Source organism: Haemorhous mexicanus, chromosome 1 (assembly GCF_027477595.1).
Source record: "Haemorhous mexicanus isolate bHaeMex1 chromosome 1, bHaeMex1.pri, whole genome shotgun sequence".
NCBI classification, from domain to species: Eukaryota; Metazoa; Chordata; class Aves; order Passeriformes; family Fringillidae; genus Haemorhous; species Haemorhous mexicanus.
Genome location: NC_082341.1, coordinates 6,253,314 through 6,280,090, shown reverse-complemented (window position 1 = coordinate 6,280,090; position 26,777 = coordinate 6,253,314). Strand labels below are relative to the sequence as shown.

General features: G+C 39.8%; 1 protein-coding gene across 2 annotated transcripts in view; it reads left to right on the top strand.

Annotated features, from left to right (window-relative positions):
- The window catches only part of XYLB (xylulokinase), an 89,771-nt gene that overhangs the window by 6,539 nt on the left and 56,455 nt on the right, over positions 1-26,777 (top strand). For both annotated transcript variants that reach the window (XM_059839121.1, XM_059839131.1), the window contains exons 5-15: positions 36-122; positions 1,247-1,375; positions 2,639-2,704; positions 5,533-5,605; positions 10,929-11,047; positions 12,168-12,249; positions 13,266-13,306; positions 13,711-13,826; positions 15,835-15,950; positions 18,224-18,297; positions 19,627-19,723. In XM_059839121.1, the coding sequence (XP_059695104.1) occupies positions 36-122; positions 1,247-1,375; positions 2,639-2,704; positions 5,533-5,605; positions 10,929-11,047; positions 12,168-12,249; positions 13,266-13,306; positions 13,711-13,826; positions 15,835-15,950; positions 18,224-18,297; positions 19,627-19,723 (1,000 nt within the window). The remainder of the gene's footprint in view (positions 1-35; positions 123-1,246; positions 1,376-2,638; positions 2,705-5,532; positions 5,606-10,928; positions 11,048-12,167; positions 12,250-13,265; positions 13,307-13,710; positions 13,827-15,834; positions 15,951-18,223; positions 18,298-19,626; positions 19,724-26,777) is intronic.

Sequence of the window (26,777 nt, the reverse complement as noted above, 5' to 3'; positions counted from 1 at the left end):
GGCATCTCCAACTCCTGTTTCTGTATTTCCCACAGCAACATGGGAGTGTGTACTGGAAAAAAGGAAGCATCCAGATTTTAAAGAATGCGTCATCTGAACTGCCTTTACATCAATCACTAAAGGTAAGGTGCACAAAGGCTCTGAAAGGAGGGCTACACTGTCCTTTTTCTGGTCCTTACACATTGCTTTTCTTCCTCTTGTTTGGCTGGGCTGCAAGCCCCTGCAGCAGCTGAAATGTAGTTATTCCTTCAGTTGCAGGACTTTTGACACTTCACATTCTCCTGAATGACAGTGTGTTTTGCTTTAAGAGCTTACAGGTGCCAGTAGGTGCCCCAGAATCTTTCTAGGTCAGAGTAACAGCTTCTTTGTTCTTCTAGAAAATGTAATATTTTTGTAAACCATCTGTAAATATTTGACATTTTTAATATATTTATATTAACAAAAATTTGTAATTTGTGGTAGGACTACTGTACTGAGTTCTCTTGCAGGATGTGCAAGTGATTTCATAAGAAAGTATATCTATTTAAAAAAACCAGTTTACACTTGCCTCTGAAAAGATAGAACTGTAATGTTGTGTGGACTCAAAATCCTAACCAAGTACCTTGTTGAACCTCAACATTTTGTATGTGTGTGATTGGTGAGCTTTGAACACAGACTTGACAAGCTTTTATTTAAAAAGAAAAATTGTGAGGACTCAGTTTTCCTCTGGAAGACCCTTCTTCCCTTACTTCAGTGTCAGAAAGGACAGATATAGGTTGAAAGGGAGACTTTTGTGTTAAATGTGCTAAATCATTAGTTTTGTTACTATCTCATCTGTGCAAAACTCGTGGAAATTGCATTAAAATTCTGGAATAAATGGTGTATTAAGCCACAGTTGTATTTCCAGGTGATTATGTCATGCATTAAGGAGAAATGTGTTAGTAGAGCTGTGGGAAGATAATCTGATGGTTTGTGGAAGGGGTTCTAAAAGGGGCTGGGGTTCTGGCTACCAGAGGATGTGCTGCAGGGTCTGTGAAGAGACAGCAGAAAAAGAATGTTGCTTCCCTCTAATGCAAAGTTTGGGTTGAACTTTTCCTCCCTGGCCAACATTGTACCCAATATCTGCATTCTGTAATTGCTGAGAGAAGGGCAGAAGGCATGCAGGGAGCTGAGCTGTGAGCTGATACGTATGGCTGCTGTATTTCATTACTCTAGCAGGGACTTCTCAGAGACCAGACTTGCTAACAGAGGGTGTTCTTGATTACAGGGCTGTTTTTCAGTCAGTGACAGTCCCATCTGGATGGATTCCAGCACAGCCTCCCAGTGCAGAGCACTGGAGAAAGCCCTGGGGGGAGCTCAGCACCTGGCCAGTGTCACTGGCTCCAGGGCCTATGAGGTAAGGGATGGATGGGGAGAATGTTTCCAGCACAGGATCCTGCTGGGAGCTATTCTGTCACCCCAGGGAGCTGCAGCAGGTAACCATCAGCCATTAACTGTGAGAGACAGCTTTTGAAGAAACTCCAACCATACTGTGCTTTGCATTAGTCTCACAAAGGGAGATGCAGAAATTTCACAGTGAAATAAACCAAATGCTGGAGATTTTGCTGCAGGAGGCAGTTGCAGCATTTGGCCAGTGCTTCCCAAATGCAGTGTTGGCTGGCCATGCTTAAAGTCTCAGGGCTTGCTTGACCCCTGGGAGCATCTTGTGTGGCCACATTTCTACTGGACTGGAAACCCAGTTTGTCTTACATGTTTGTTTAGGGTAAATCCATCCACCTATTTGTGAATCGTGCTCTAGGTTACTTCTGCAATTAAAAGATTGGCCTTTTAATATTCCCTGGAGGCTAACAAGCAGCTGTTGACCTCAGAGAGGTGTTTCAGAGGCTTGGGACACTGTCAGAGATACGCTGTCACTTGTGTCCTCTTCCTGAGTCTTCCCTCCTTGTAACTGTGACAATGAGTTCTGGAGTGGGAGCAGGGCTGCCCTGCAGGCACCTCAGTCCCTGGCTACTCATACACTTGATTAATCAGAATAAGGTTTCAACTTCCCAAACTGATGTTTCTGAGTCATCATGCAAGGTTTATGGCTGATGTTGAAATCAGACTTTGCATACCACTAACAGGTTTTTTTTTTCACTTGTTAAATGTTAAGGTTTCAGTGTTAATAGTTCTTTTGATTATCTGACATAATACATGGATGAAAAATAAATATTCTTACAGCTGTTTTTAGCCTGTGCTGGAGTTTCTGCTTTGAGTATGAAACTTCCTGTTTTAATTTCAATTCACCTGCCTCACAGGCAGGTACTCAGATTGTGTAGCTTAAACCTTTTCAAGGATTTGAAGGCAGCATTTGAATTGTGCTGGTTCCTGTGCACAGAATAAGTGTGATTCATTCCATTGAACTGTCATTTCTGAAATGTAAATTATGGATAGTAATGCTTTTCCACATGCCTTTTTTTCAAAAGGTGAACAAAATTCTCATAATGAGACTATGTGTTATACCCTGTTTAGTGCAGATTGCCTGCTGTGCACTGACTTTCATCATGCATCAGGCAAATTAAATATCCAAAGTGCAATGTTCTGAACTCATTACACAGAGTTAATGATTATTGACTCCATTTAGGGTTTGTGTTTCTAAGCATTTGCATTTCTTTCTCAGCGTTTTACAGGAAACCAGATAGCAAAGATTTACAGCCAGAATCCTGAGGTCTACAAGCAAACTGAGGTTGGCTTAACTTCAATTCCCTTATTGGAAAACATGGTTGAAAATCTTTTGCAATTTATTTTGTGCAGATGTTTTTACAGACCTTTCTGCTAAAGATTATTCTGATTCTTGTGTTTGAATTTAAGATGAAAATAGAATTTTAAAAATTCTTTTAAATTATTAGTGGTTAGGCAGATAAAAATCTGATATCTGTTCTACTTCTCAAGCTGCTGAATTGAACTTTAAACTGAAGTTGTTGGGGGAGGAGAACCTCAGAGCATCCCACTCCTATCAGGTTGGTGCCAGAAGGAGATACCCAGAGCCTGGAGAGGGATGGCAGGTCAGCAGGAGAGCACCTGAAGGGCAGCAGCAGCCAGCAAAGGCACCTTCATTGGAGGGACAGATTAAATGTCTGGGCAAACACACATGGCATGGGGAATAAACAGTTAGAGGGCCATGATCCTTTTAGCATCATAGGGATGCCTCCTGCAGTGCTGGAATGGAAGGATACAGGCTCTCCTAAGCTGGTTCATATTCAAGGATCACCTCCTCCAAGCTCTGAAGTGATGCATCCCATCTAAGGTGAAGTCAGGCAAAAACATCAGGAGGGCTTTGTGGATGAACAAATTGCTCCTGGACAAACTCAAACACAAAAAAGAAGGCTAGAGAATGTGGAAATAAAGGCAGTAGCCTGGTAGAAATACAGAGAGGCTCTCTGAGCACTTAGGGATCAGGTCAGGGAAGCTAAAGCCCTGACAAAATTAAATCTGGCCAGGGGCATCGAGGGCAATGAGAAAAACATGTATAGGTATGTCAGTGTTAAAAAGAAGATTGTGAGAAATGCAGGCCCCCTCCAAAGGAAATGGAAGACCTGGTTACTCAGCCTGTGAAGAAGGCACTCAAGGACTTTTTTGTCTTGACCTTCACTGGCAAGAGTTCCAGACACATCACCTGAGCCCCATCAGGCAAAGGTGGGGACTGGGACAATGAAGAACCACCCAGTGTAGGAGAAGATTGAGTTCAAGACCATCTAAGGAACCTGAAGCTGCACAAGGACCTGATGAAATACTTCCATAGGTCCTGAGGGAACTGGTGGATGAAGTGGCCAAGCCACAGTCCATCATATTTGAGAAGTGACAATCTGAAGTTCCCACTGACTGGAAAAGGAGAAACATAGACTCTGTTTTTATAAAGGGAAATAAGGAAGATCTGGTTTTCCATTACTTCAGTTCTTGATAGCATTATTATTTTTTTTTGTTGGTTTATTTCTTTAAATCTCACCCCTTTAAGAAGCAGTTCATTACATGAGACAGTGAATTGCAGCATTGACTCTATTTTGTTGGAGAATGCTTGATTTATAATTTTTTTCCCTTCTTTCTTTTACATTCATATTGTAACTAATAAGGTATGAGATGAAACAACACTGATAGAGTCTGGTCATAAGCTTAAGACTAAATGTAGAGAAAGATATGTTATTGGGGGGAAGTGGGACTGAGAACTGGTTAAACCAATTTCAGACTTTGAGGGCTGTTTGAACTGATGGCAACTTCTAGCAATAAAGCTTATGCAAAATGCATTCAGGCACAAAACATCTCTCTGCCAGAGCTGCTCTTGGGGACCCTCAAGGAGCATTTAGCAGCTTGGCAGTCTCAATGACATGTGGAAGGTGGATGTTTTTGCTTCTGTAGGTCAGCTTGCTAAACTGGCTGGCTGATTCACAGTTTAACTTCATCCTTTTTTCCTTCCATTTCAGGCAGCTAGTGCCCACTGGGGCACCACAGAAGGTAGGCCTTTGTTACCTGAGCACAATGTGATGTATTCTTGGGGAGAGATGCACCAAGAGCAAGTGCATCATTAAATTTCCTGGCCACTACAACCACCTCTCAGATCTCTGGCTATAGGCTGCCCTTGAGTGCTGTGAAGCAGTGCTTTTGTGATCATGAATAAAAACCTGTCACTTCTGGCTCCCTCCACCTGTAGAGGTTTGATTCTGTTTAGTTATTGGGTGACAACCATATTTCTTCTGAGTGAGTCACAGCACAGAATGAGGGATTTGTCTGCTTTTGTGCCAGCTTCCTGGGATCAGGCAGTACCTGGTCATGCAGAAAGCCAGGTGGTGGCTGGTTAACCTGGCAGCTCACACAGCAGGTGTGAAGAGGAGGAAGGTTCATGGTGGATCAGTGTCCTGTGTCATAGGGGGCATTTTTTGGCTGGCCCTACAGCTGGATCTGATGCAGCTGGAGCATGCCCTGAGGCAGGGCTCAGTTCAGAGCTGTTTATTACCAGCTCCTGGGAGTTACTCCATTTAGGTCTTCCAGCTGGAGGGAAGGCAAGAGGTCACAAAGAGGTGCTAAAGGTGCTCCAAGAGCTTTGCCAGAGCTTCTAAAAGTTTACATTGTGGGTGGGGCAGAGCAGGGTTCTGAGCATTTCCCCTGTCATCAGCACACAGGTGGTTTGTTGTTTCTGTTTGGTATTTGGGGTCTCTTTGGTGTGTATGTGTTTTTTAGTTTTTTTTTTTCTTTAGTAAAGGAGATTCTGTAATAGACTGAAGCTGTGGGTTCATGCTAACACAGTATGATAACATACCAGGTGTGTTTTGCATGTTTCAGAAGGCAGAGCTATTAACTGCTTTTATCATGGGATTACTTTTAGGCTGGTATGTGCTGTATTACTGTGGTGGTCAGAGCTGAATAATCCTTCTAGATGTATTTTTGTGTGCTTTCTGGGCCTAACCTAAAGCATCTATTAACATTTGCTGCTTCCAATTATTTTATTTGCTTTCCACTTTCTTTGAAGTGAACAGTGATGTGACTCACTACTTCTCACTGTTTTTTTTTTTTTTTTTTCAGAGAATCTCTTTGGTCAGTAGCTTTGCAGCTTCCCTTTTCCTAGGAGCTTATGCACCCATTGATTACAGTGATGGTAAGTGTGGGCTTTTTTCATAGTAACAGTTTACCAAGGAAATTTTCCTTCCAATTTCCACATTACATAGATGGTGGACGAGGTGTTTGGTGCTTGTTTTCAATCTTTAAATTTTAATGACAAGTATATTAGATTTTAAGCTAAGTTTCTCCTTTCAGTTTGATGTTTGCTATGCTTATCTATTTCCATCCTGCTGATTCCCACTTCTATCAAATGGATCTACAGAAAAGATTCTTAAATGTAATTATAGCTTTTTCTCATTATTTTGTGATGTATAAAGGAGTGGTGAAAGATCTTCTAGAGGCATCAGAAAGTTGTGGAATCTTAAACTGAACGTCAGAGTTCTGATATTTGTTCTTTAGTTTTGCTGGTTCAGCTCAGAGGTGCACAGGATGAACATGATGTATATTGTGATGATTTCTTCCCCACCTAGCTGGAGTATGGATCTACAACAGAAGTATATTTTCAAAATGAACTAGGGAAAAAAAGCATAAGTGAAGCAAAATGCACTAAACCCAGTTAAAAAAAAAAAATCTTCCATATCTCTCCATTCATCATAACAAAGACAAAAAAGTGACAAGACTACTGTCTTTCTTTTCTGTTGTGTGTTATCTCAGTTATCCCACTTTTAAATGGCAATTTAAAATGGCAATTACAAAGGACAGCATTTTCCTGGGAGCTCTGCTGTTGTTTTTAAAAACCATTTCTGATTTCTGCTCTGAAACTAAGAAGATATATTTCAGAGCTGAAAGGTTGGATAACAAGGCTCTCTACAGAGTTTTTGCATTATAGAGTCATGGTTGACACCCATGTGTTAAGACCAATTCATTTTTTCTCCTTTGTTATTCCATCAAATCTTACAGGAAAAGAGAAGACACCTCAATTTTAGCTAATGGACAACTTCCTTGCTATCAGAGCTTCCAGTTATACTGGAGGCTCAGAAATGGCAAGGCAATCCATGCTTATTTCATACCACTTCTGAGATTATTATTTCTGTTTTCTGGACCTGTCCTTTTAGCCAAGTATTTCGCAGCTGAATTTTGTTTTTGTGTATTATTGGCAACAATAACTCCTTGGAGATTTGCACTTTGCTTCTCAGCAGGTCCAAATACTGAGCACTTGGGCTGCACAGCCACCTATGCATTTCAAAGAGAGATAGTGAGGTCTTTAGGTGCTTTTTCTGATAAAAAAAGGATACTGGTTTTTTATTTTGCAATGAGAGTGAAGTGTTAATTTTGATTTGAATATTTAAAACTATAAGCATTAAAAATATCACCTGTTTGAGTTTGGTTTTTTTTTAATTTTTTGAAAATGTTGCTTTACCTTTTCTCCTTGGAAGCAAGTGGAGGAAAGCCATGCTTCTCCAATTTCAGAACATGAAAAATGCTTGGAAAGCAAAATATTTTAAAGTAAAGAATTTAAATTTCCTTAATTGGAAAACTTTCTTAGAAAATGAGTCACATTTTTCAAACAGCTCCAGGAGAGTGTGTTCTGTTACATCTGTGGGTATTTACAGAACCTGAGGAAATGTTATGTGCTGTTCAGAGCATGTAAGATTATTAAATCTTTTGTGGCAAAAGATAAGAGAACTAAGCAGGCTGTTACAGTTCTCTTTACAAGACAAAAGATTTTTTGGCATTGTAAGCTATATTTTGCCTCATTCATTCCTTTCTTCTGTTAATATAATGAGAGAGAATTCTAATTCCAGTAATAAAATATAAGTATAGTGGATGCAGTTGTTATTTGGATGCAGCTGAAAAAGTTGTTTTCTTGTCACTTAGAATTTCTTGCAATTCACTTGATCTTTTACTTAGCACCTGTGTATTGTAGTTTAAAATGCATCTCTCAAAATAATATTCAGCTAATAGACCTATTCTTCATTTCTGAAGGTTTAACTTCAGGTCATATCATCTTTAAAAGACCCTGTCAAATTGTTTAGCTCTACACAATAACTTGTCTCCAAATTGGCAGGTTATTGTGGGAAATGTGCTATTCAGTTTCAGAATTTTTTCTTTTTCTTCTTAAAGGTCCAATCTTTTAAGGGTCAAATCACTTGTGAATGGCTGAGCACTCTGAGTGATGGATTTAAAAATAATGAAATTACCTTCTAGTGGAATGAATGATTTTTATTTATATTGTGCAGATGTTAAAAGTAAGATACATCTGGGACCTAAGAAGTTGAACACTTGGGGCATTGTTTCTTTTAGAAGATACCTTAAGGAACAGCAATTCAGCTCTTGACCTAGAGAAGCTTTATCTTTTGAAATGCTTTTCTAAGAGCCTTAGGCAAATTGTAGCTTAGCATACTTGGTTTTTGTTGTTCTACCAAAAAGATGTGTGAGACTGGGGTGTGGTAGGCTGAATTTACTCCTCCTGTAGCTTGTGTGGTGTCAGCAGTTACACTTCACATGGCTTCAGCTCTCTGAAAAGGCAATCCAGAGGGCTGTAATGCAGAAACAGATGCACTTAGCTGCTTATAAATGTATGCAAATATTGATCTTTACTTTGTGGATTAATAAAACCAGTTAGTCTGCATGGCTGGGTCATTGGAATGGAAGTGTTTGTGTTCTCCCCTTTCCCCCCACATGTTCAAGCACTTCTGTATTTGTAGTAAATATTAGCAAGTCCTGCTTGTGCCCCTGGTCATTCTGTGCTAAAAGTCAGTGATGTTTGCAGTGAAATATGGAAATTTAGTAATCCATATTTTGACCCTTTCCTCAGTGCTTGCTGTGCCATGGCCTTGGCTGTTGACCTTCACTGCTGATGGGGTGATGAGTCAAAGGGCTGCCTTTGGTTTTTGTTTTCTTCCCTTACTCCTCAGATTATTACTGATTTTGTATGTTAAACCTTGTGATGTTTAACATGAGCAGAGGTTCCAGAGTTAGGAACTCAGTGTGAATCACTCCTTGTATAATCAGAGGAGCATTCAGCTCTGTTTTTTGTCTTCCAGTGAGACTCCCATGCCCACAGCTGGACAGGATAAATCCAGTCCAACAGATTAATAGTTATTCTAAAAGAGTTGTTTCACATTTTTTAAATGAGTTTCTGAGGTTGGGGCAAATTGCCTCACCTCTCTTTTCTCAGGGCATATCAAAGTCTTTGTGCCACTGCATCTACCAGTCAATAAACTGAAGTGTTGTTTCTGTATAATGTAAACATTGAGTTATAAAGATCAGAGGCTTTTCTGTTTTATGCAGGAAAAATTGAAGGCTGCCCTAATGTCTTGTAAAATTGCATTAGAGGATTCTGATGAAATGTTTCTCTAGGCTTGTGGGGTGTGGACCAAGAAGGATTAAAAAAAAAAAAACCCAAACAAAAACCTACAGAAAACAACAGCTAATCTTTCTGTAGAGAAATCCTATTTATTTAAAGATTTGGTTCCTCACTGCTTTAGTTTAGTGAAGAGGTTTTTGGCCTTTTAAATCATGGACTCTTCCAGGAAAATTAATAGATTTGTGTATTTCCTTGTAGAAAGTCCTGTTATGCCTGAGAGCATGGAACACATGACTACTCACAGCCTCTGCCTCTGAAAAGTGCAGGTGGTGACTCTGGCTGAGTTTACCTTGTCAGAACAGTTTACCCTGGGAAGGAGGGGATGGCTGGATTTCAGAGTGATCTCTCATAGAGACATGAGAGATGCTGGATTAAATCTTGCCATCTTTCCTATGTGTGTGATTTTGATGGCAGAAAAGGATTCTTTGCCTGTGGGAGGGTTGTTGCACTTTGTGCTCTGTCAAAGTCCTGCTGCTTCAACATAGGCCAAATATTTTAAATCTGTTTAATTTGCCTGAAATGGAATGGATTGATTGATTTGGATAAAATTAATTCTATTTTTATGTGAAGTATAATCCACATTTGCTGCTGTTTGGCTTGGGTTGTTCCAGTGTCTCAGCTCCTGTGTGCAGCACTTTCTGTTTATAACACCGTGTGGAGCACTAGGTCCAGGCAACACTGGGGGTGCTTAGGATTGTGCTGAGAAATATAAAGTTTGTTTCTAAATGCTATTAAACCCATTTTTAAGCCTGTATGGAAAAGTCTGCTAAGAGTTGATAGGGTGGGCTCACTTGTGCTTGTGTAACCAGCAGCAGAGTGTGTGTTGAGTGTGTTGAAGGCTCTTTCTCAGAGCAGAAGCACTGCTGGAGCCTTCTGATGTGCTGCCTGAGATGGGGCTTGAATCCTTTTCTTCCTCTGCATCCCAGCACTGCAAGCAAAGTCTTGTTCCACAGGCTCTGCATGTGGCATCAACTTCACCTTCTTTGATTTGAAAAGCTTAAAAACGTATTGAACAGAAGGAAATGCCAGGTTTTCCACAGTGCTCAACTGAGGATGTGGCTGAGTTTCTGAGATCAATAAATGGAGGGCTAAGCAGTCCTTGGAATGAAATTGGTATTAATCTAGAATAAGATGACTCTGTCCCTGAGCAGCACTAACCAGAAATACAGATTTTTCAAGTCTAATGAAATGTGCAATTAAAGGCATCTTAGAATCACAAGTCAGGAGTGTGGAGTGCTCAGTACCTTATATAGATTTGGCCACTAATCCACTTTTAAACCAGCAATAAAACAGTGAGAAAAGAGCAATGAGAAACCAAACCAACACTGCAAAGGCCTTTCCCAGATCTAATGACAGTTCTGGTGAGAAAACAGGTGACCAAATCAGTTATTTAGGTTTTTTTACATCCTGTAAATCATTTCACAGATTCTGCCTTAAGAGGTTTGCACACTTGCAGGTGTTGAAGATTTCAGTTGGGCTGCTCAGCATGCCTGAAAATCATGGCTTTGGAATTCAAAACTGGGTACCAAATTATCCTCAATTTAGAGGCTTTGTTTGAAAAATTGAAAAGGGAAAGGTTGATATGCAGGAAGATTAGTCAGTGTGGATTTAGATGCTTATAGGATGCTCTGCTCAAAGGCAGGAGTAATGTAAAGCCATCTCACTGAGGGGGGAATTTCTTCACTTTTAGGTCTCTGCTGAGCACAACACATCTTCAAGGGACATTGCTCCATCACTTTTACTTGTATGAAGTCCTTGTCTAAGGTGGAAGATTAGGGGAGGAGTTGATGGGGAGGCTTTGATATTCTTGTCTCTACTTATCATTATTGAATGACTGAATTGCCTAGTGCCTTGTACATCACAGAAGCATTTTCTGCTACTGTTTGCAGGTGAAAGCTCTCCAGAGGTTAAATTACCAATATCCTTTATTCTTAGAAGAGCTGAAACCCTTCTCTTTAAATGGAAAACATGCATCTGTAAATTTTCTGTTGTGGAATTTTCTGGTCTTTTGCTTAATCCCATGCACTTCCTCTTTTGATCTGTCTTGTAGGTTCTGGTATGAACTTGCTGCAGATTTGGGAAAAGGCTTGGTCAAAGCCCTGCCTTGATGCTTGTGCCCCTGGATTAGAGGAGAGACTGGGATGCCCTGTACCATCCCACTCAGTCCTGGTATGTCCCTGGCCACAAGGGTTGTAAGCAACAAGGGGAGCTTTGCTGGGAGTTCTGCTAATGGCACTTGGAGTGTGTTTGTGTGTGCAATGCTGCTGCTTTAATGTTTCCAGCTGTGTGGTGAGGATGTTAAGCAAATCTTTGTGAACTGTTACCCATCTTAGCTTTGGTCTCCTTGGATTCTTGCATACCCTGGGCTGTGAGAGAGACTTTTTGGTAGATGCTCCAGTGATAAGAACTTCTGGGGTCCTCTCCCATGCCCCAGAGCACCTGGTCACTGCAGAGCTGTGCATGGGAGTTTATTGCTGCAGAAACAGAACCCCACATTTGCATTTCTCAGCAGAGATCTTGTTTTAAGCTGTTTGTAGAGTTAATGAGGTAATCTTTGTGAATAATTTGGGGTATTTAAAGCTCCTCAGTTCACATAGCATAATGGTGAAATCAAATCAAGCCTCACATCTCCTGAGTAAATGAGTTTAGTCTTACTACCCAGCACAAAAGCAGCTGTGCACATGTGAGGAAGTGGAGATACCCATCACCTGAGCCCTCTGAATTCACTGCTGATCTGTAATGGAGAGGAACATATGAAAAAAATCCTTATAGATGTCCTTGTGTTTTTTTATGGATAGTTTTCTTCTGGTTTTCTCAATGGCTATCAAATGTGGCTTAAAAGAATACAGTTCTTGACCTCTAAAATAATAGGGGTTGTATTCCAGCATTTGATGCTATGATGTATATTAATGTTGTGTTTCCTCTTATGTTTGCATTGAATTTCTAATTTCTAGCTATTAATATTCATGTATATGTGCAAAACAGATAGATGTGTTTATGGTACTTGATGTGAATAACTGAAGAAAGACCCAAAGCTAAAATGCTCCTATTTACTACTCTACTTTCAAATCTAATTTGAGGGTATTCCTGTGAGGTTCTCAACAACTACAAGGAAAAAAATTGCATTAAAAAAAAATTTAAAATATTCATTTATACCTTAAATGTTCAGAAATTATTCTTGTAGCTGCTCAAGGGTTATTCAGTTCTGTGTTACAATACATTGTCATATATTGCAAGATTGCATTCAGTTTTTTGAGCTTTTTTTTCCTCTCTTTCTTTCTTTCCTTAGGGGCCCATTTCTCCATATTATAGTCAACGTTATGGGTTTAGCCCAGACTGTAAAATAGTAGCATTTACAGGAGACAATCCAGGTGAGATGATTAACTGAGCAAGATTCAGTGGATATGATTATGTATGTACTGAAATTCTAAATCTGTCTTACTGGTCCTCAGATGCTGCCTATAAAATGAAAGAATATTGTTTTTATCAGCATTAATTCCTCTTTCCAACAGCCTTCCATCACTGATTCTTTTGAGATAGAGGTATCTTGGATAGGCTGTGCATGACAAATTAATTCTCTTTTGCCAAGTAATCAGACATGAATTCATTTGCCTCTTGATAACTTCAGTTTTTGTTATGAGAAGCTATCCCTATTATGAGCTAGTAACATTTTACCTTAGAGAATTTGAATTTAAAAAATGCTCCTGTATCTTTTCAAGCAAAAAGGTGGAGATGGACCTTGTTGGTTTTCTCTAAGATTTAGAGCTTACCTTTTGTCAGACTGATAAAAAGCATTACAAGGGAAGGTGTTAATTCAGGGTCAGTTTTTGAATCCTGGAGTCTGTTTCTGTGTAAAGCAAATGTTTGTTTCTCCAGACTGTGAAAATAAAATACTTCCCATATTACAGTAGCTTATGTAGGTTTGAATCATCATAGAAGTTCATTATGGTATATTTTACATTCTTATTCTGGGAGTTGGGTAAATTCTGCATTTCCCAAAAGTCCAATTTTTTTTTCTGGAGACCCAAATTCAAGTTAGTCCAATCAATATGTGATTAATCTGATGGAAGTGGGAATGTTCCTCCTTTCAAGTGTGTTGTTAATCAAGGGTCCACTGCACATAAAACCTGAATACATAAACCATCAGAAAAATCATGCTGTTCTGTAGTCTTGTCTTGAGCATTTTGATTTTATTAAAATAAAAATCACACCCTCACCCAAAAGTTTTGCCCATATTTTATGGTAGGTAGCCAAGGCCACCAGGAGCATATTTGCCATTTAGGTTGTACTTTGAGATGGTGTTTGTAATGTCCTATGATGTCTCAGGTAACAGGCTCTAATTAAGTCACAGAACTACCTTTGTACCTGGTATTGTTTTTGCTTTCAGCATCACTGGCAGGGATGAGACTTCAAGAAGGAGACATTGCAGTAAGTCAAAACACTCTCCTGAAAACTGTCCTTGGATGCTTGAAAACCTTGAAATGTAAATAGCTGCAGGTTGCCAGTTAAATATACCTGCTAGTGTTGATTTGCTGCTTATTGGATTCGTGCTTGTTCTATTTCTATCAATCTGTAAGCTGCCTGAAAGATTTTAAGTAAACTCTTGTGACTATTTTTAACTAACACTCCAGACATTAAAACCCAAGTCTCCATCTAGTATGTATTTCACTGGCATGACAGCTTAAGTCAGAGCTAGCTTCAACACGAATCCAATTGACTTAATGTGTAATTTAAAAACAATTAGTGGCAATAACAAATGGTTTTAATTTAATTTCTGTATTGCTTTCCATGCACATTGTGATAAGGCTTCAATTATTTTTTTTCCCCTGCAGATTAGCCTTGGCACAAGTGACACATTGTTCCTGTGGATCCAAGAGCCAACTCCTGCCTTAGAAGGTCATATTCTCTGCAATCCTGTTGATTCTCAAACATATATGGCCCTTTTATGGTAATATCATTTATTTTTTTTACATCTGGGATCGATAACATATATTTCTTTCTCTGTGTTAGTGCTTTTTATTTCTTTTGTGAGATGATAATGAATAGAACATTCAGCATTCTCTACGGTATATGGCAATCTACTGCTGAAACATTTCCATCAACCTTATAGCATTCCTATTGTTTAATCTGAGGAACTGAAACTGCAGAGTTGTGCAGGATAAATTCTCATGGCAATAAAAAGCTGAAATGATTTTGGTGTGTGGACAGAGCCAGTTCTCTGTGTATCTCAGGTAATGCATTTAATGTGCAGGAATAACAAATCTGCTGAGATGGGATGTGAAATGTGTGGAGCCTGACCAGGCTGTGGAACTTCTGTGCTCCTCTAGTGGCCCAGCAGGGTCATAATGGAGTAGGTGAAGATTCCCTTTCCAGAGAGGAGCATAATCAGTGCTGCTCAGGGATGCATTAGGGCTGTGCTTGAGGAAAATATTGAGCTCTCAAGAAACCCAGCTGAGAAAATGATCCTCATGGTAGCTTTTGGCTGCTGTGATGTGGGAGTTGTTTGGCCCCTTGCCAGCCAAGTGGGTGGATTGAAGCTGTTTGCCCTCACTGAACCACTGTATTCTGGATTAAAATTTCCAATCCAGGTCAAGTATTTGCAAGTAATATACAGATAAATTTTGTGTCTAAATGCCCTGGATTGGAGATGCTTGAAACTCAGAACTTCAGCAGAGCTCAAGCCTGCCCTGGAGCCGTAGTGTTGAATCCCTTGAGTTCCTGTACAGTAGTAGATGACAGTGGGAACAGTGTTCATGAAGTTGAGTTCAAAATCAAGATGTCAATTGCAAGTTACTGAGTTTTGTTTTGTGATTTCCCAGCAGGTTTTGTTTATGTTTTGTTTTGTGTGTTTTTTGTTTGTTTGTTTTTAATTTACATTTGCGTTTTTCTTCCACCCAATGTTTTCTTTACTTTTGCTGTGTAAAAGAGCTATATAAACAACCTGTTCATAATAGGAAAGCAGATACTGAGGCATTTTTCTGAATAAATGTTACATTGCTGTTCTTTCACTGCAGCTTAACATGCAGTTTGGTGGTGGCCTGGGCAGTGCTGAGATAATCCTTCTTGCTCCTTCTGTGGAATCATTTTTGAGCTGACCCTGCCCCTTTGGCACCAAGGCTCTTTATTTCTAGAATATTTGAGTTAATAGGGGACTCTCAGTAGAAAAAGAATGCCTGAGCTACCAGACAGGGTATTTGTATAGAGAACTCAAATAGCTTCAGCTGGTGCTACTGAGCAAGTTCAATGATTTCCTTGCCCTCATTTTTGATATTTCTGTGCCTCTTCTGCTGAGCTGCTCAGATAACTCTGTGCTGGAGTGTTCAAACTGCTTTCCCCTGGATTCGAGTCCAGTGCTGCAGTATTTTGCAGGAGTGTGATATTCACAAAGAAGGTGACAGCATGAAGTGTGCAAAGACCATAAAAAATGAAGAGATGCACATTTTACTGCATGTTTTGCCAGCTGGCTGTGGTGCTTTCCTTTGCCAGATCCTGGCACAGAGCTAGACCTCATCATAATTCTTGTTGGACCCAAGCTGGTTCCATACAGGTACCATGTCCCTGAAATCATAAATGCAACGTGGGGACACTGCTGCTGCTCCTTGCAGAGTCACCTCAGAGTGAGTGGTGGCAGGGCCCTTCTCTCAGGAGATGTCCCAGCTGTGCAGAGCTAGCCTGGCTTTGGCCTGGCCTGCCTTGGATCTAACCTGGCTCACTGCAGAAATGCATTGAACCCCCATCTCTGCACTGTGCTCCCCAGCACCTCCTGTAAAAGTTGTCTTCTCTTATCTTGCTCTTCCTTCTCTATCTCCTTCCATAATGAAGTGTTTACATCTTGTAACTTGCCCAGCTTTAATTCAGCTGATAAACTAAACAATATCAAGTAAAGGAACAAAATGCTTTAAAAATCTGGAGCTAAATGTTTTGGAAAATGCATATGGTGTGTTTGTGTGTTTCAGTTTTAAGAATGGCTCCCTGATGAGAGAGAGGATCAGAGATGAGTGTGCTTCAGGCTCCTGGGATGAATTCTCCAAAGCTTTATCATCAACTGTTGCTGGAAACAGTGGAAACTTGGGTATGAGCCTTAGCAGGGCTGGAACTTTGAGGGTTTGCTTAGACATGTGCTGCAGTAGGTGTTGTACCTCCTTTTTACTTGGGCTCTCATAAAGGTCAGGAATTAAGTTAACTAGAGCAAGAGAAATTCCTAATGTGTACTTGGAAATGCTCTGTTGACAACCTAAGTGTCATCACAGTGTTTTCCTTCAATGTTCACTGAGTAAGAAAATTGTATTTATGGATCTCCTGTGGTTGTTGGAAGGGTGTTAGTAATATCTTAGCTGTAGAATGTTTAAAACTAGTAATTTCTGAAGGAGGTTTTCATTAAATTTGATTTCTTTTTCTGAAGACTCAAACCAAGTGAATTAAGTACCTCCATATTATTTCTTTCTCAGTCATTACTCTAGAATCTTGTTCATGCATGTGTACAAAGAAATGATGTCAAGGGATGCCCAGATTTCCTGAATTTTCCCTAGTGTGTGTCACAGAATCATTTCATCCCTGTTTTTTCCCCCATGTTATGGTTAGTAAATGAAATGTAACAAAATTCTGTTGATGGAAATATTTTAAAAATACTATTAAACTCATGGATTTGAAGTTTTTCATTATTTTCTTTCCCACAGTTTAGCATTTTACAAGTCTAATATATAGCTCTGAAATAAGCTGTTGAAAAGTGAGCACATGTCTAATCAAGATTAAAATGGACCCATTGCAGAGCAGGGTATGAAATCATCACCATCATCTCAGGTGTGAATTGATATAGGTAAAATTAATGTAAAAATTATAGGCAGCAAAGTTTTTAAATGTATGTATTTAAGCTATAGAAGGCTTCAGGTGAATTTAAGATAGAGCCTCTTGACAGTGTGAGATTAGATTTTTCATTTTTAGAAGCTCTGTTATGTTGTCTGTCAAATCTAGTCTCTGTGGGGTATTAAAATGACCAGGAATCTCTTTTCACTAGAACACAAATCAATTCTAGTGTTTTAGAAAATGGGAAGAAATTATTCTAAAACCCCAAATTCAGCCAGTTTAGACAACATTAAAAAAAAATTGGAAGTTGATAATTTTGTTACCGAACCAGGACAATGCCTTAAAGTTTTAAAGCTTGTGTTATAGTACATTCACTGGACTATCTCACTCCTCTATAAAATGGGTAGTTCATGAAAGCCATCCTCAATAATCTATGTACCAGAATAACCTCTGGGTATATCTGTTACAAATGCAGTAATCTCCATAGTTTAAGTGCCTGGGGGGAGCAAAGCAAAGGCATAGCTGGTTAAATACCCCCCTTTTATTCCTTGCTCCCTGTTGTCTGGGGAGGTGCCTCTGCAGAGGTTTGGAGGTCAGGATTGGAATGTTGGGATGTGCTTCCCCTGCAGATCTGTGGCACACAGAGTTGCTTGCTGGCAACTTTGCAGCATGTTTAACCAGAAAGGTTATGTGTGCCAAAGCACAGTATTATTTTGGGTTTTATTTTGCCACTAATCACAGGTCTGCTAGGACAGCACAGTTTTGTTCCAAGGTTAGAACCTCAGAAACTCTCCTTAGTTTCTTAGCTATTCTGTTCAGTTTTTCTGTCCTCATTTTTTTTCCCTGGTCTCCTTTCTTTGAATATCTTTTCTGACCAACCTAAAGAAATCTTTGTCTAGCTGTCTGCAAAGCATTACAGAATTTCCTCAGATCTCATCAAAACTATTCAGAGACCAGCTCTGCTTCGTGACTTAAAATATCTGATGTTCTCTAATAAGCTTGTGAAATCTAATCCAGGGTATGAAATGTTCCAATATTCCTGTACTCTTCTTACCAACTTCCCATTTTTTCTGTGTATGTTTTTTTTTTTCTCCTTTCACCCTTACATATGACCTACTCAGAATATTTCCAGAATGTGTTATGTATTAGCTGTGTTACTTGCAAATGTGTGTATTGTGGTGGATGTATCCTCTCTTGTAGGCTTGGTGTTTATTGCATTTTTTTGGCATGTTTAATATCCACACTTTGTAAACTGAGAGAATCATAGAATTGTAGAATATCCTGAGCTGGAAGGAACCCCCTGGGATCATTAAAGTCCAGCTCCTGGCTCTGCACAGGAGCACCCCAAGAATCCCACCACATGGCTCAGAATATTAAGAAGTTGATGTGTGGACTGAAATTAGTAAAGAAACAGGCTGTGTGGTGACTCATGTGTCCAAATACATGATAAACATTTATTATCATTTTAGCTGTGTGCAGGAATAAGATTCCAGCTTTGGGCCTGGGAGCAAACATGACACTCTTTAATGTTCCTTGATGCAGGTTTCTACTTTGATGTGATGGAAATTACTCCTGAAGCAGTTGGGATTCACAGATTCAACAGAGACAACCAAAAGGTAATAATAATCTGGTTAATATATCAGACTTTGAAGGAGTGCTGTCAAGGCTTCAACTCTTTGCCATAATATTTTTTTTTTCTGTCTGAAGCATTTGCTGTCCAGTTTCATTTATTGATGCAAGTCCCTGGGATGATTTTCATCAGGAAGTATTTGGTCTGTAGCTTGAGAGCATCTACAGAGCAATGTCTGAACTAGAACTTATATGGTATTTTTTTAAGGATATACTTTCTTCACTGGAAAATGTGGATTTACTGAAACCAACACTGTTTGAGACAGGATTCACTTTAAGCTTACTGAGAACTTAGTCCATGTACATGACTTAGTCCTTGTTTTTTAAGTTTTAGACACATAGATAAGGGTGTGTTGAAACTTTGGGCTGTAATATTTTGTCTATATATGTGTGAACTTAAAGACCTCATTTTGCTATCCTGCATGACTTGGAGTAACCCACAAGCCACACAGTGGTATTTAAGTAAGCACAGGCTCAAGTCCAAGTGGAATGAAATAGAAATTAAGTTATGGGGGAAGTTCTTAGTTTATTTTTCCTTTTTTTTTTTTTTTTTTTGAGGAATGGCTGTTATTTAAATGCCTGGCTTTCTGGGTGGTACTGAAACTCAGGAGATGTCTCTGATCAATCATGACTCCCAGTCGATCAGACCTCACCTAGGTGAACAGAGATTGATGCTATCTGGTGTTTGCAGTGCAGCTCTACTCTCAAGTGTTGGCTGTTAAATGAATGCTTAATCACTTCTAGCTGTTACACAAATGTAGGCACTTACTGCAGTGCATGGAGAAACTCAACTTCATGTGAAGGATTCCCTCTATTTGTTTGCAGTTCAATATTCTCCTGCTTCTGTTGCCTTATTGATGAAAAGACAGAAAAATGTTATAGACAGAAACAAAATAAATTAATGAAAAGATTGCATGGTTTCACTTTTGTGCAGACAAATAGAATTAGACTTCTGTGACATTGCTTAATTCATTTGAATTTTACATACTAATTTTAATTTTATATTTCTGAGATATTGATTCCTAAGCAGCTCTTGGTGATGGGAAATGCTTAGGGAAGAGTTTACAACTTGCCCTAAACTTTTTCCCATTGTGTGTCAACTTCAAGTTTGATGTATTTGCCAACAGCACTGAGGATATGTCTTGTGTTCTCTGTCATGAGTCTTTAGGTCCATCTTGTGTGTATGAGTGAAGAACTGGGCCTAGATGAGAGCAGAAGATAATCAACTATAAACCTGTCTTGTGTTTTTAAGCCCTCTGCAGCTTGGCAGTGTGTGCTGGGTGAGGAGCTGGTAATTTATTCCCTCTTTGGTACAGGTTCCAAGGTTTCCAAAGGAAGTAGAAATACGAGCACTGATCGAAGGGCAGTTCATGGCCAAGAGGATTCATGCTGAAAAGCTGGGCTATAAAGTCTGTAAGTATGATGAGAACTAATGGCACTGGAGGCCAAAGGCAGTAATGTCAGTGCTGTCATCCCTGTCCTGCCTGATGGATACAGAAACTGGTATGAATTCTGAATTTGGTCTCTCAGAAAAGTTATTGGTGTGTTGGGTGCAAGTTTTTGCAGGTGTGAACATTAGAAAGACCAAGGAGGTTTAGCTTCAAGAAGACTTCTTTTTCAAGTATTCTTGCTGTCTCATTGTTTCTGAGCTGCATTGTCCATTTTTAAATAAGAGTTTGGCCTTTGATAGCTTGTAAAGTGAAAAGAAGACCAGCCTTCTGCCTGAAGCACAAGACTGTAACTTAGAAAATCTGAAATCTGTGTTCAGTTCTTGGATCTGCCATAAGCTGGTCACATACCTCATTACCTCAGTTTTCTGTTAATAAGGTAGAAGCCCTTTCCCTGTCTTGTGATTTAGAAAGCCAGAGATCCAGCCTCCTAGAATTTATGATATGAATAGTTTTTAGCACATTGGAACAGCAAAGTCAGCCAGTGTTTTACCTAGGGAAGTGGGTTCAGATCAGTACTAGGTGTACAATTCTACAGAATAATACAGGCAAGCCTGTAAGATTTTTATTGATGTTTTCTGACAGTGTATCAGCCAGTAGTGTCTTAAACATGCTGAATTAACTCATCTGGAGGATTTTTAATAAAATATTTATTTAAAAAAATCATAGTATTTTTATTTACATCCTGACCTTCTTCACAAGTCATTGCTTGACTCCTACCCCCAGGCTTTTATCAATAATCATGAAGGATGGAATATTTTTATTGTTGCTTTTTAAGAGAACTCCAGGAGCTGAAAGTTGAAAAAATGCAGAGATACTGGAACAAATCACAAGGCTTGACAACACCACTTCATAAATTTATGCTGTGGAGGTTTTTGTGTTGTGTATTTTCTTATACAGTTGAAACTGTATTTATTTGTGGGGATTATTTATGGAGACAGGCAGAGTTTCAAACAGGCTATGTTTAAAATACCTGTTTATCCTTCATTCTTAGATTCTGCTGCACCAAAACCTTGGCTTATATAGCCCAGAAAGCTCATGGCTGAGGATACTTTTGCAGTCTGTAAATGTCAGGGGTTAGACAAGCCCCAGAGTGTGAGAAGAACTATTTGAGATATCAGAGAACCCTGGCACAGGAATAAATGGGGATAAATTTTCTGTAGATACATTTAGGCTGAGTAGGATAGCCAGAAATCCAAATAGATTTTGGATGTGGCTTAATAAGCTTTAAGAATTCTTCATTAGTATTTTTTAAAATGCTGTAGATGCCTACAATGAAAAGGAGACAGGTGTGATTGGATTATATTCCCATGGATTCTTTGGAATATTAGGTACTTTTTAGTTGCATCCCTAGGGCCTTTTAACTCATTAACAGATGAGTTGCTTTTAAAAAGAACTGCTGTACATAGTGTAGGCTGTGTGCATCTCCCACTTCTCCTTAGTGGTATTATTTAAATGTCATACTCTGTTTGTGTAGTGATGGCAGGCTCACATCTGCATTTGTTGTGTGACAGCTCTGAAAACAGGGTGTGTTCTCAATGTGTTTCAGGGTAAGGCTGAGCATTGTGGGAATTACTCCAGCATTGCCAGACTTTCTCTTGTTTATCAGCTGCTGTTTTTTAGGCTGCCTGTTTTTTTTTTTTCCTTTTAATGTGATTTAAAAGCTTATTTATTTGTTGGATTAAATATGCAGTCGGGACCCTTGTGTTTATTCAATTCCTTTTAGGCCTTGCCTACATGGGGGATTTACTTTGATATTTCCAGGAATCAAGCTGATTTGCATTCAGAAATATAATCACAGCAGGGTAAATCTTGGCTTTTTTTGTTGTTGTTGCTGTTGTTTGCACTGATGGGAGAATACAGTAAGAAGTGCTCACAAGCTCTGGAAGGTTCTGTGATGACACCCATTAAATCAATGTATGTGGCATGGTCAGTCCCAACAAATGCCTTGCTGGGGTGCCCTGGGGTTTGTGTGGTGCTGTCACAGTGGTGCATATGAGTCAGAAACCTGGCTAAGAATTTCCCTAGCTCTGGCACCGAGGTGCTGGAAAATGATTTTGGCAGCTCTGAACCTGCCTCTCTGTTCCTGGGCCAAATGCATTTTGGATGGCTGTGATCAGAAATGCAACAGCGTACGTGAGAGAGAATTTTGTAAAAACAAATAAAATCTGCCATATAGAGTTCTTGGTTATGCACTGTGAACATGACAAACATTAGATAATCCCTTAGAATTAGCTTCCAGTTAATGAATATATTATCTTGCAAGGAGCAGTATTTTGAATCCTCAGTCTAGCTGGTGCTGTGGGAAGGAGTGCAATGATGCTGAACAAGCTTTTTATATGTGAGCTTTTGTTCCCAGTTGGATGTGTCCAGCACATTATAAATCTGATATAAATGACAAATAATAGCTTAAAATATCCCTTAAAGCAGCTCCTCGGGTGCTGTTTGTGCTGCCTCTGACACAGGCTCAGATTTCAGTGTGGCTGTGGTGCCAGTAGAGGGCAGGGGATTCTGTCTCATGAGTTTTATCTCCGAGGCAGGGACGTGTCAGCCTTGTTCTGAAAATGGCACACAGTCACCAGATGATTCTTAGGAGAAAGGTTAAACCTTATATTAATTGTGATTTAAGGGCTTTCAAAGTGTGTGTCACTCTGTTCTAATTGCTCTAATCTTTCTCAATCAGGTTTCAGAGGAAATCATTCAGTAACACCCTGTATCCTGTTTTGCTTATGTGCTTAAGGAGTGGACTGAGTGTTGAATCTAGAAACAAACAAGTGAAGTTTGGTCTGTCCCTGTTGTTTACATCCTCCCATTCAGAGATTCATGAAGATAAGATGAGGGTTTGCTGTTCTGCCTTTATTTTCCTGAATTTTGATGGTATCATAAACACCTTCTATTTTTTCACTTCCTTTTACTGCTTGCAGCCATCCCCCTTGGAAAGCCAAGCTCACAACTGCGGTTCAGAGGCTGGAATTGCAGCCATTCCTGCTGCATGGTTAGGGGACTCTCTGAAGTCAAAACCATGGTAACTTTGTGGAGAAATGACAGTGTCTGCAGCTCAGTGACACAGGTGGTCACAGCAGCTATAAAGCTGTCAGTGCTGCAGACTGATCTGCCAGTATATACTTCAATAATCCTGATGATCACTTCAGAGTTGCTTCTGCTCCTGACCAAGCAATCCTAAAGTTCATCCTAAAATTGACACTGGCTGGAGAAAGTTGCCATGGTCCTTGCTTGGACCTAGTGAGGCTGTCCTGGTGAAGACCCAAAAAAATGAGTAATTTTGGGAGCAAAATCCATCCCCCACCTTACTGATAGGTGAAGTAAATATGCCATATGATGTATGTTACCTATGCTGAAGGAAAACAGCCCACAGGTAGGGGGCTCTTTGCTGATCACACATGTAGTCAATGGATATTTAAATTAAAATCTGCTCTACAGTGTAGGAACCTTCATGACAATGGTAATCTGAGCCCTGAGTCAACACATGTTGGATCAGGTGTGTGCTAGAGTTGTGTTAAGTCAGCTTTTGTGGGACTGCAGCAGCAATGAATAAATCCTGCCATGTAGGAGGGCTGATTATCTGGGGTGGGGTCTGTGTTGAAGCTGTGAACTTTGGACAGGGCTTTCTGCCTTGTTTTTGTGCCTGTCAGTGAGTCCATAATACTCCAATTGCCCAATGTGTTGTTCTGTCACCTTTATACCTTCAGGAATCTGATTCTGCCACCTGACTGTCCTCAGCAGGGGCAGGTGGTAGAAGGTGCCACAATTCATGAGTGCAGGCTTTGTCCATAAAACCCTCTGTCTGTGATGATTGTGTGATTTATAGTTTCTTACACAAATCCATCACTCACAAATGATGTTGGTGCCTTGAATTCTAGAGACTGTATTGGTGCTTAAGTGCTGGGTGGGGTGACACTGACATGCCTGGGGCTTTGCACTGCTGTAAGAATGATCTTTTTCAATGGGGTGCATTCTTAAAAAAAAAAAGCAGTCCTGCAGTGCTAAGAAGAAAAAGAGGAATGTCAGAGAATGCTGGGCCTGATTTCTCAGGGATTAGAGGGGGGACTTACATTTCTGAAGAACTCAGTTTAAGATTACGTGAGATTAAACTCCAAGGTGATGAATTTTCTTTTTCTTCAGGTGGTGTTTTCTTCTGATGCTCTTCTCAGCAGGCTGGAGGTAGCAGTGATGTGTGGCTTTTTTTCTGCAGGGAAGGAAGGCAGTCTGATGGAGTCAGGGATGCTCAGAAAATAGAATCAATCATAAAGGTTGGAAAAGTCCTCCAAGATCATCACATCCAACATTTGACCTAACACCACCATGCCCACTAAGACATCTCATGAAATGCCATGCCTACACATTTTATGAACACTTCCAGGGACAGTGGCTCCACCACTTCCCTTGTTCCAAACTATCACTTAGTACAATGTGGAGCAGTTGTGTTTCATTTTTCCTGTTGTCATGTGGAGGCACAGAAACCCAAAGGTGAGACCTGAGGCTGTTACTCCACAACAAAATATTGGATTGGAGGATGCAGTGGCTCTCCCTCTTAGCAAGGCAGGATGTCACTGGCCTTGGGATGCTTCAGGGATGCCTTTGTGTCTGGCTGTGAGACAGATTTTCCTGCTGGTGGTTGTCCTTGACTGTCTGGCATTTGTGGCTGTGCTCTCCAAAACTCCTGTGAATTATTGGGAGCGTGGGGATTCTTGTTCTGTCAGCCTTTGCCTGCACTGCTGAGTGTGTGTTTACTCCAGTTGTAGCAGTGTTTTGGCTGAAATAAGGAACACTGGGAGTGAGGCCATTTTGTAGTTGCATACAGATTAAATTGATGTTTATGCCCTGCGGGATTTAAATTTCTTAGAGAAATCAATACTAAAATGTTGTGTTGGCTTTGTGCTTGTCTCTTGCTGTTTGCTGCTGAGAGTGCTGATGGTGTTTCAGCAGCACGAGGGTGCTGGCTTTGTTAGGGGCCTTTTGCTTCAGCAAGCTTGTGAAAACAGTTTAAAAATTATTAGAGGACAGTGACAGGTTGAAGTTTTCTTTTTGGAACAAAAGTGAATAGCAGTAAATTGAAACATGTGGAACAGAGATGGGGCAGAGTGTGCTGCTTGGCATGCAGTACAAACAGAAATGCCTTGCCCTTACATCTTAAACCTATATTTTTGAGGGAGGAGTGTTGGCTCAAAAAGTACTTTGAAATTCATCAGAGGCAGGATCTTCCTCCCAGATAAGCCAGTCATTCTGCTGCAGAGGATATTTGTATTTTCTGATGAAACTTCTGCCTGATAAGAGTGCCAGTTTGAGATGGGCAATAGCTTGCCAAGAACTTGACTCAATCCACTTTTATTTTTCACAGAGCATCGGACTTTTATCACATAGCTGAGCCTTGAAGGCACGATCAAGCAAGGCTTGGTTTTAAGCCAGTGATCTGGAAAGGTTGGTTAGCTCATTACCAATTCCCTGACCAAGTATTTCACAAAAAAATGGCTTTTTATTATTACTTGGCTCAGGAGAGTAAAGTATTAGTTTAACTAATTTTTAAAGGCTTAGATAAAATGTCTCTGAAGGAAATGACCTCATGTGCTATAAGGAAGCTGCTTACGTGCTCTAGAATTTTTCATGCAGTGGCTATTGTCTTGCTTTTATTTTGCTTTATTGTTGTCATACATATACAGGAAACACAATGAAGACAGAAAATCTGAAGAGTTAATAAAAAAGATTAGAAAGGGTACTATCTGTCTTTCTTCTCTGACACAATGATAAAATGCTGTCATTCTTTGAACAATTGCTTTAATGTTTGGTCAGCAAAAGACCAAGTATGTAAATGGTTCAATTCCTGTGCCCTGATGTTAGGAGAGATTGTTTATGGCTCTGTCAGTGGATGTACTGTTCAGGCAGTACTCAGAAAAATAGTCAAGCTGTCAGTTTGCTGGGTTTGTTAGAGCTTTGTGGATCTCTGGAAGCTGGGGACCTGGGGATCAGCTGGGTTATCTACTAAATCTCCTTTTATTGCTTGTTTTTTGAGACTGATCTACAGTTTTAAATCCAATTAGATTAGCAAGGGAATGACATGACTGCAGTCTATAACTACCTTCTTGGGGAAAGGAAACTTGATGGTATAGGACTCTTGGGCCTTACAGACAGAAACATTATGGTTCAATAACTGGAAGCTGAAAGCAGGCAAACCTCAAATGACAAGGAAGGTGCAGATTTTTAACAGAAACTGAAATCAAACTGCAGCAATTGACAGTGGTGTAGTGAATTCTTTAGCACTGGCAGTTTTAAGAACAATTTAAGAACAAGATTTCCCCCCTTCCCCCCCTAAAGCTGGGTGTACTGGTCTAAAGAGATCATTTATGTTAGAGAAGGGTGAGTTTAAAAGATGAGAGTTGTCCATTCCACCTCAGACACATGGGAATCTATAAGAAAAAGAAGTTAATCTGATTCACAGCTATATAACATTGCTCTGTAGCAATCATTCATACCCATAGCAGCTTCTGGTATCACTGTAAATGAAGTCCTGTTTTCATAATCATTCTGCTTGTAAAATACTACATTTACCTTAGTTGACACTTAGTGAAATGCTACATATTTATTACTTTAAATCTTTCTCCTGGTGCGTTCCTGTATTTTCATTTTTGTTGCTCAAATGTGGCAGTCCTGTTAGTGAACTCTAATCAGCTCTCCCAAGCCTTTCCTAGTCCTTCCAGGTGTTTTTCCTTTTTTTTTTTCTGGTTTAAGGTTGTTCAGCTTCTTTTACACATCTCAGGTTATGCATCCCTCCTGAGCACTGAGTGTCTCAATGCTTTCAGCTGCATCAACCCACACTTGAGGTTTTCAGTGTTAACAGGGGTTCCTACTAGACAAGCCATTCTTTCCCTGCCTCCTCTATTTGCCTGCACATACAGTGATTTTTAGCTGTGCTTGCTGCATGAAATTAGGCAAGGCAATTTTCCCTTACTTAAAGAGATTACTGCCTAAATTTCAAAAACAATTTTGGATATGAGGCTTTGTTT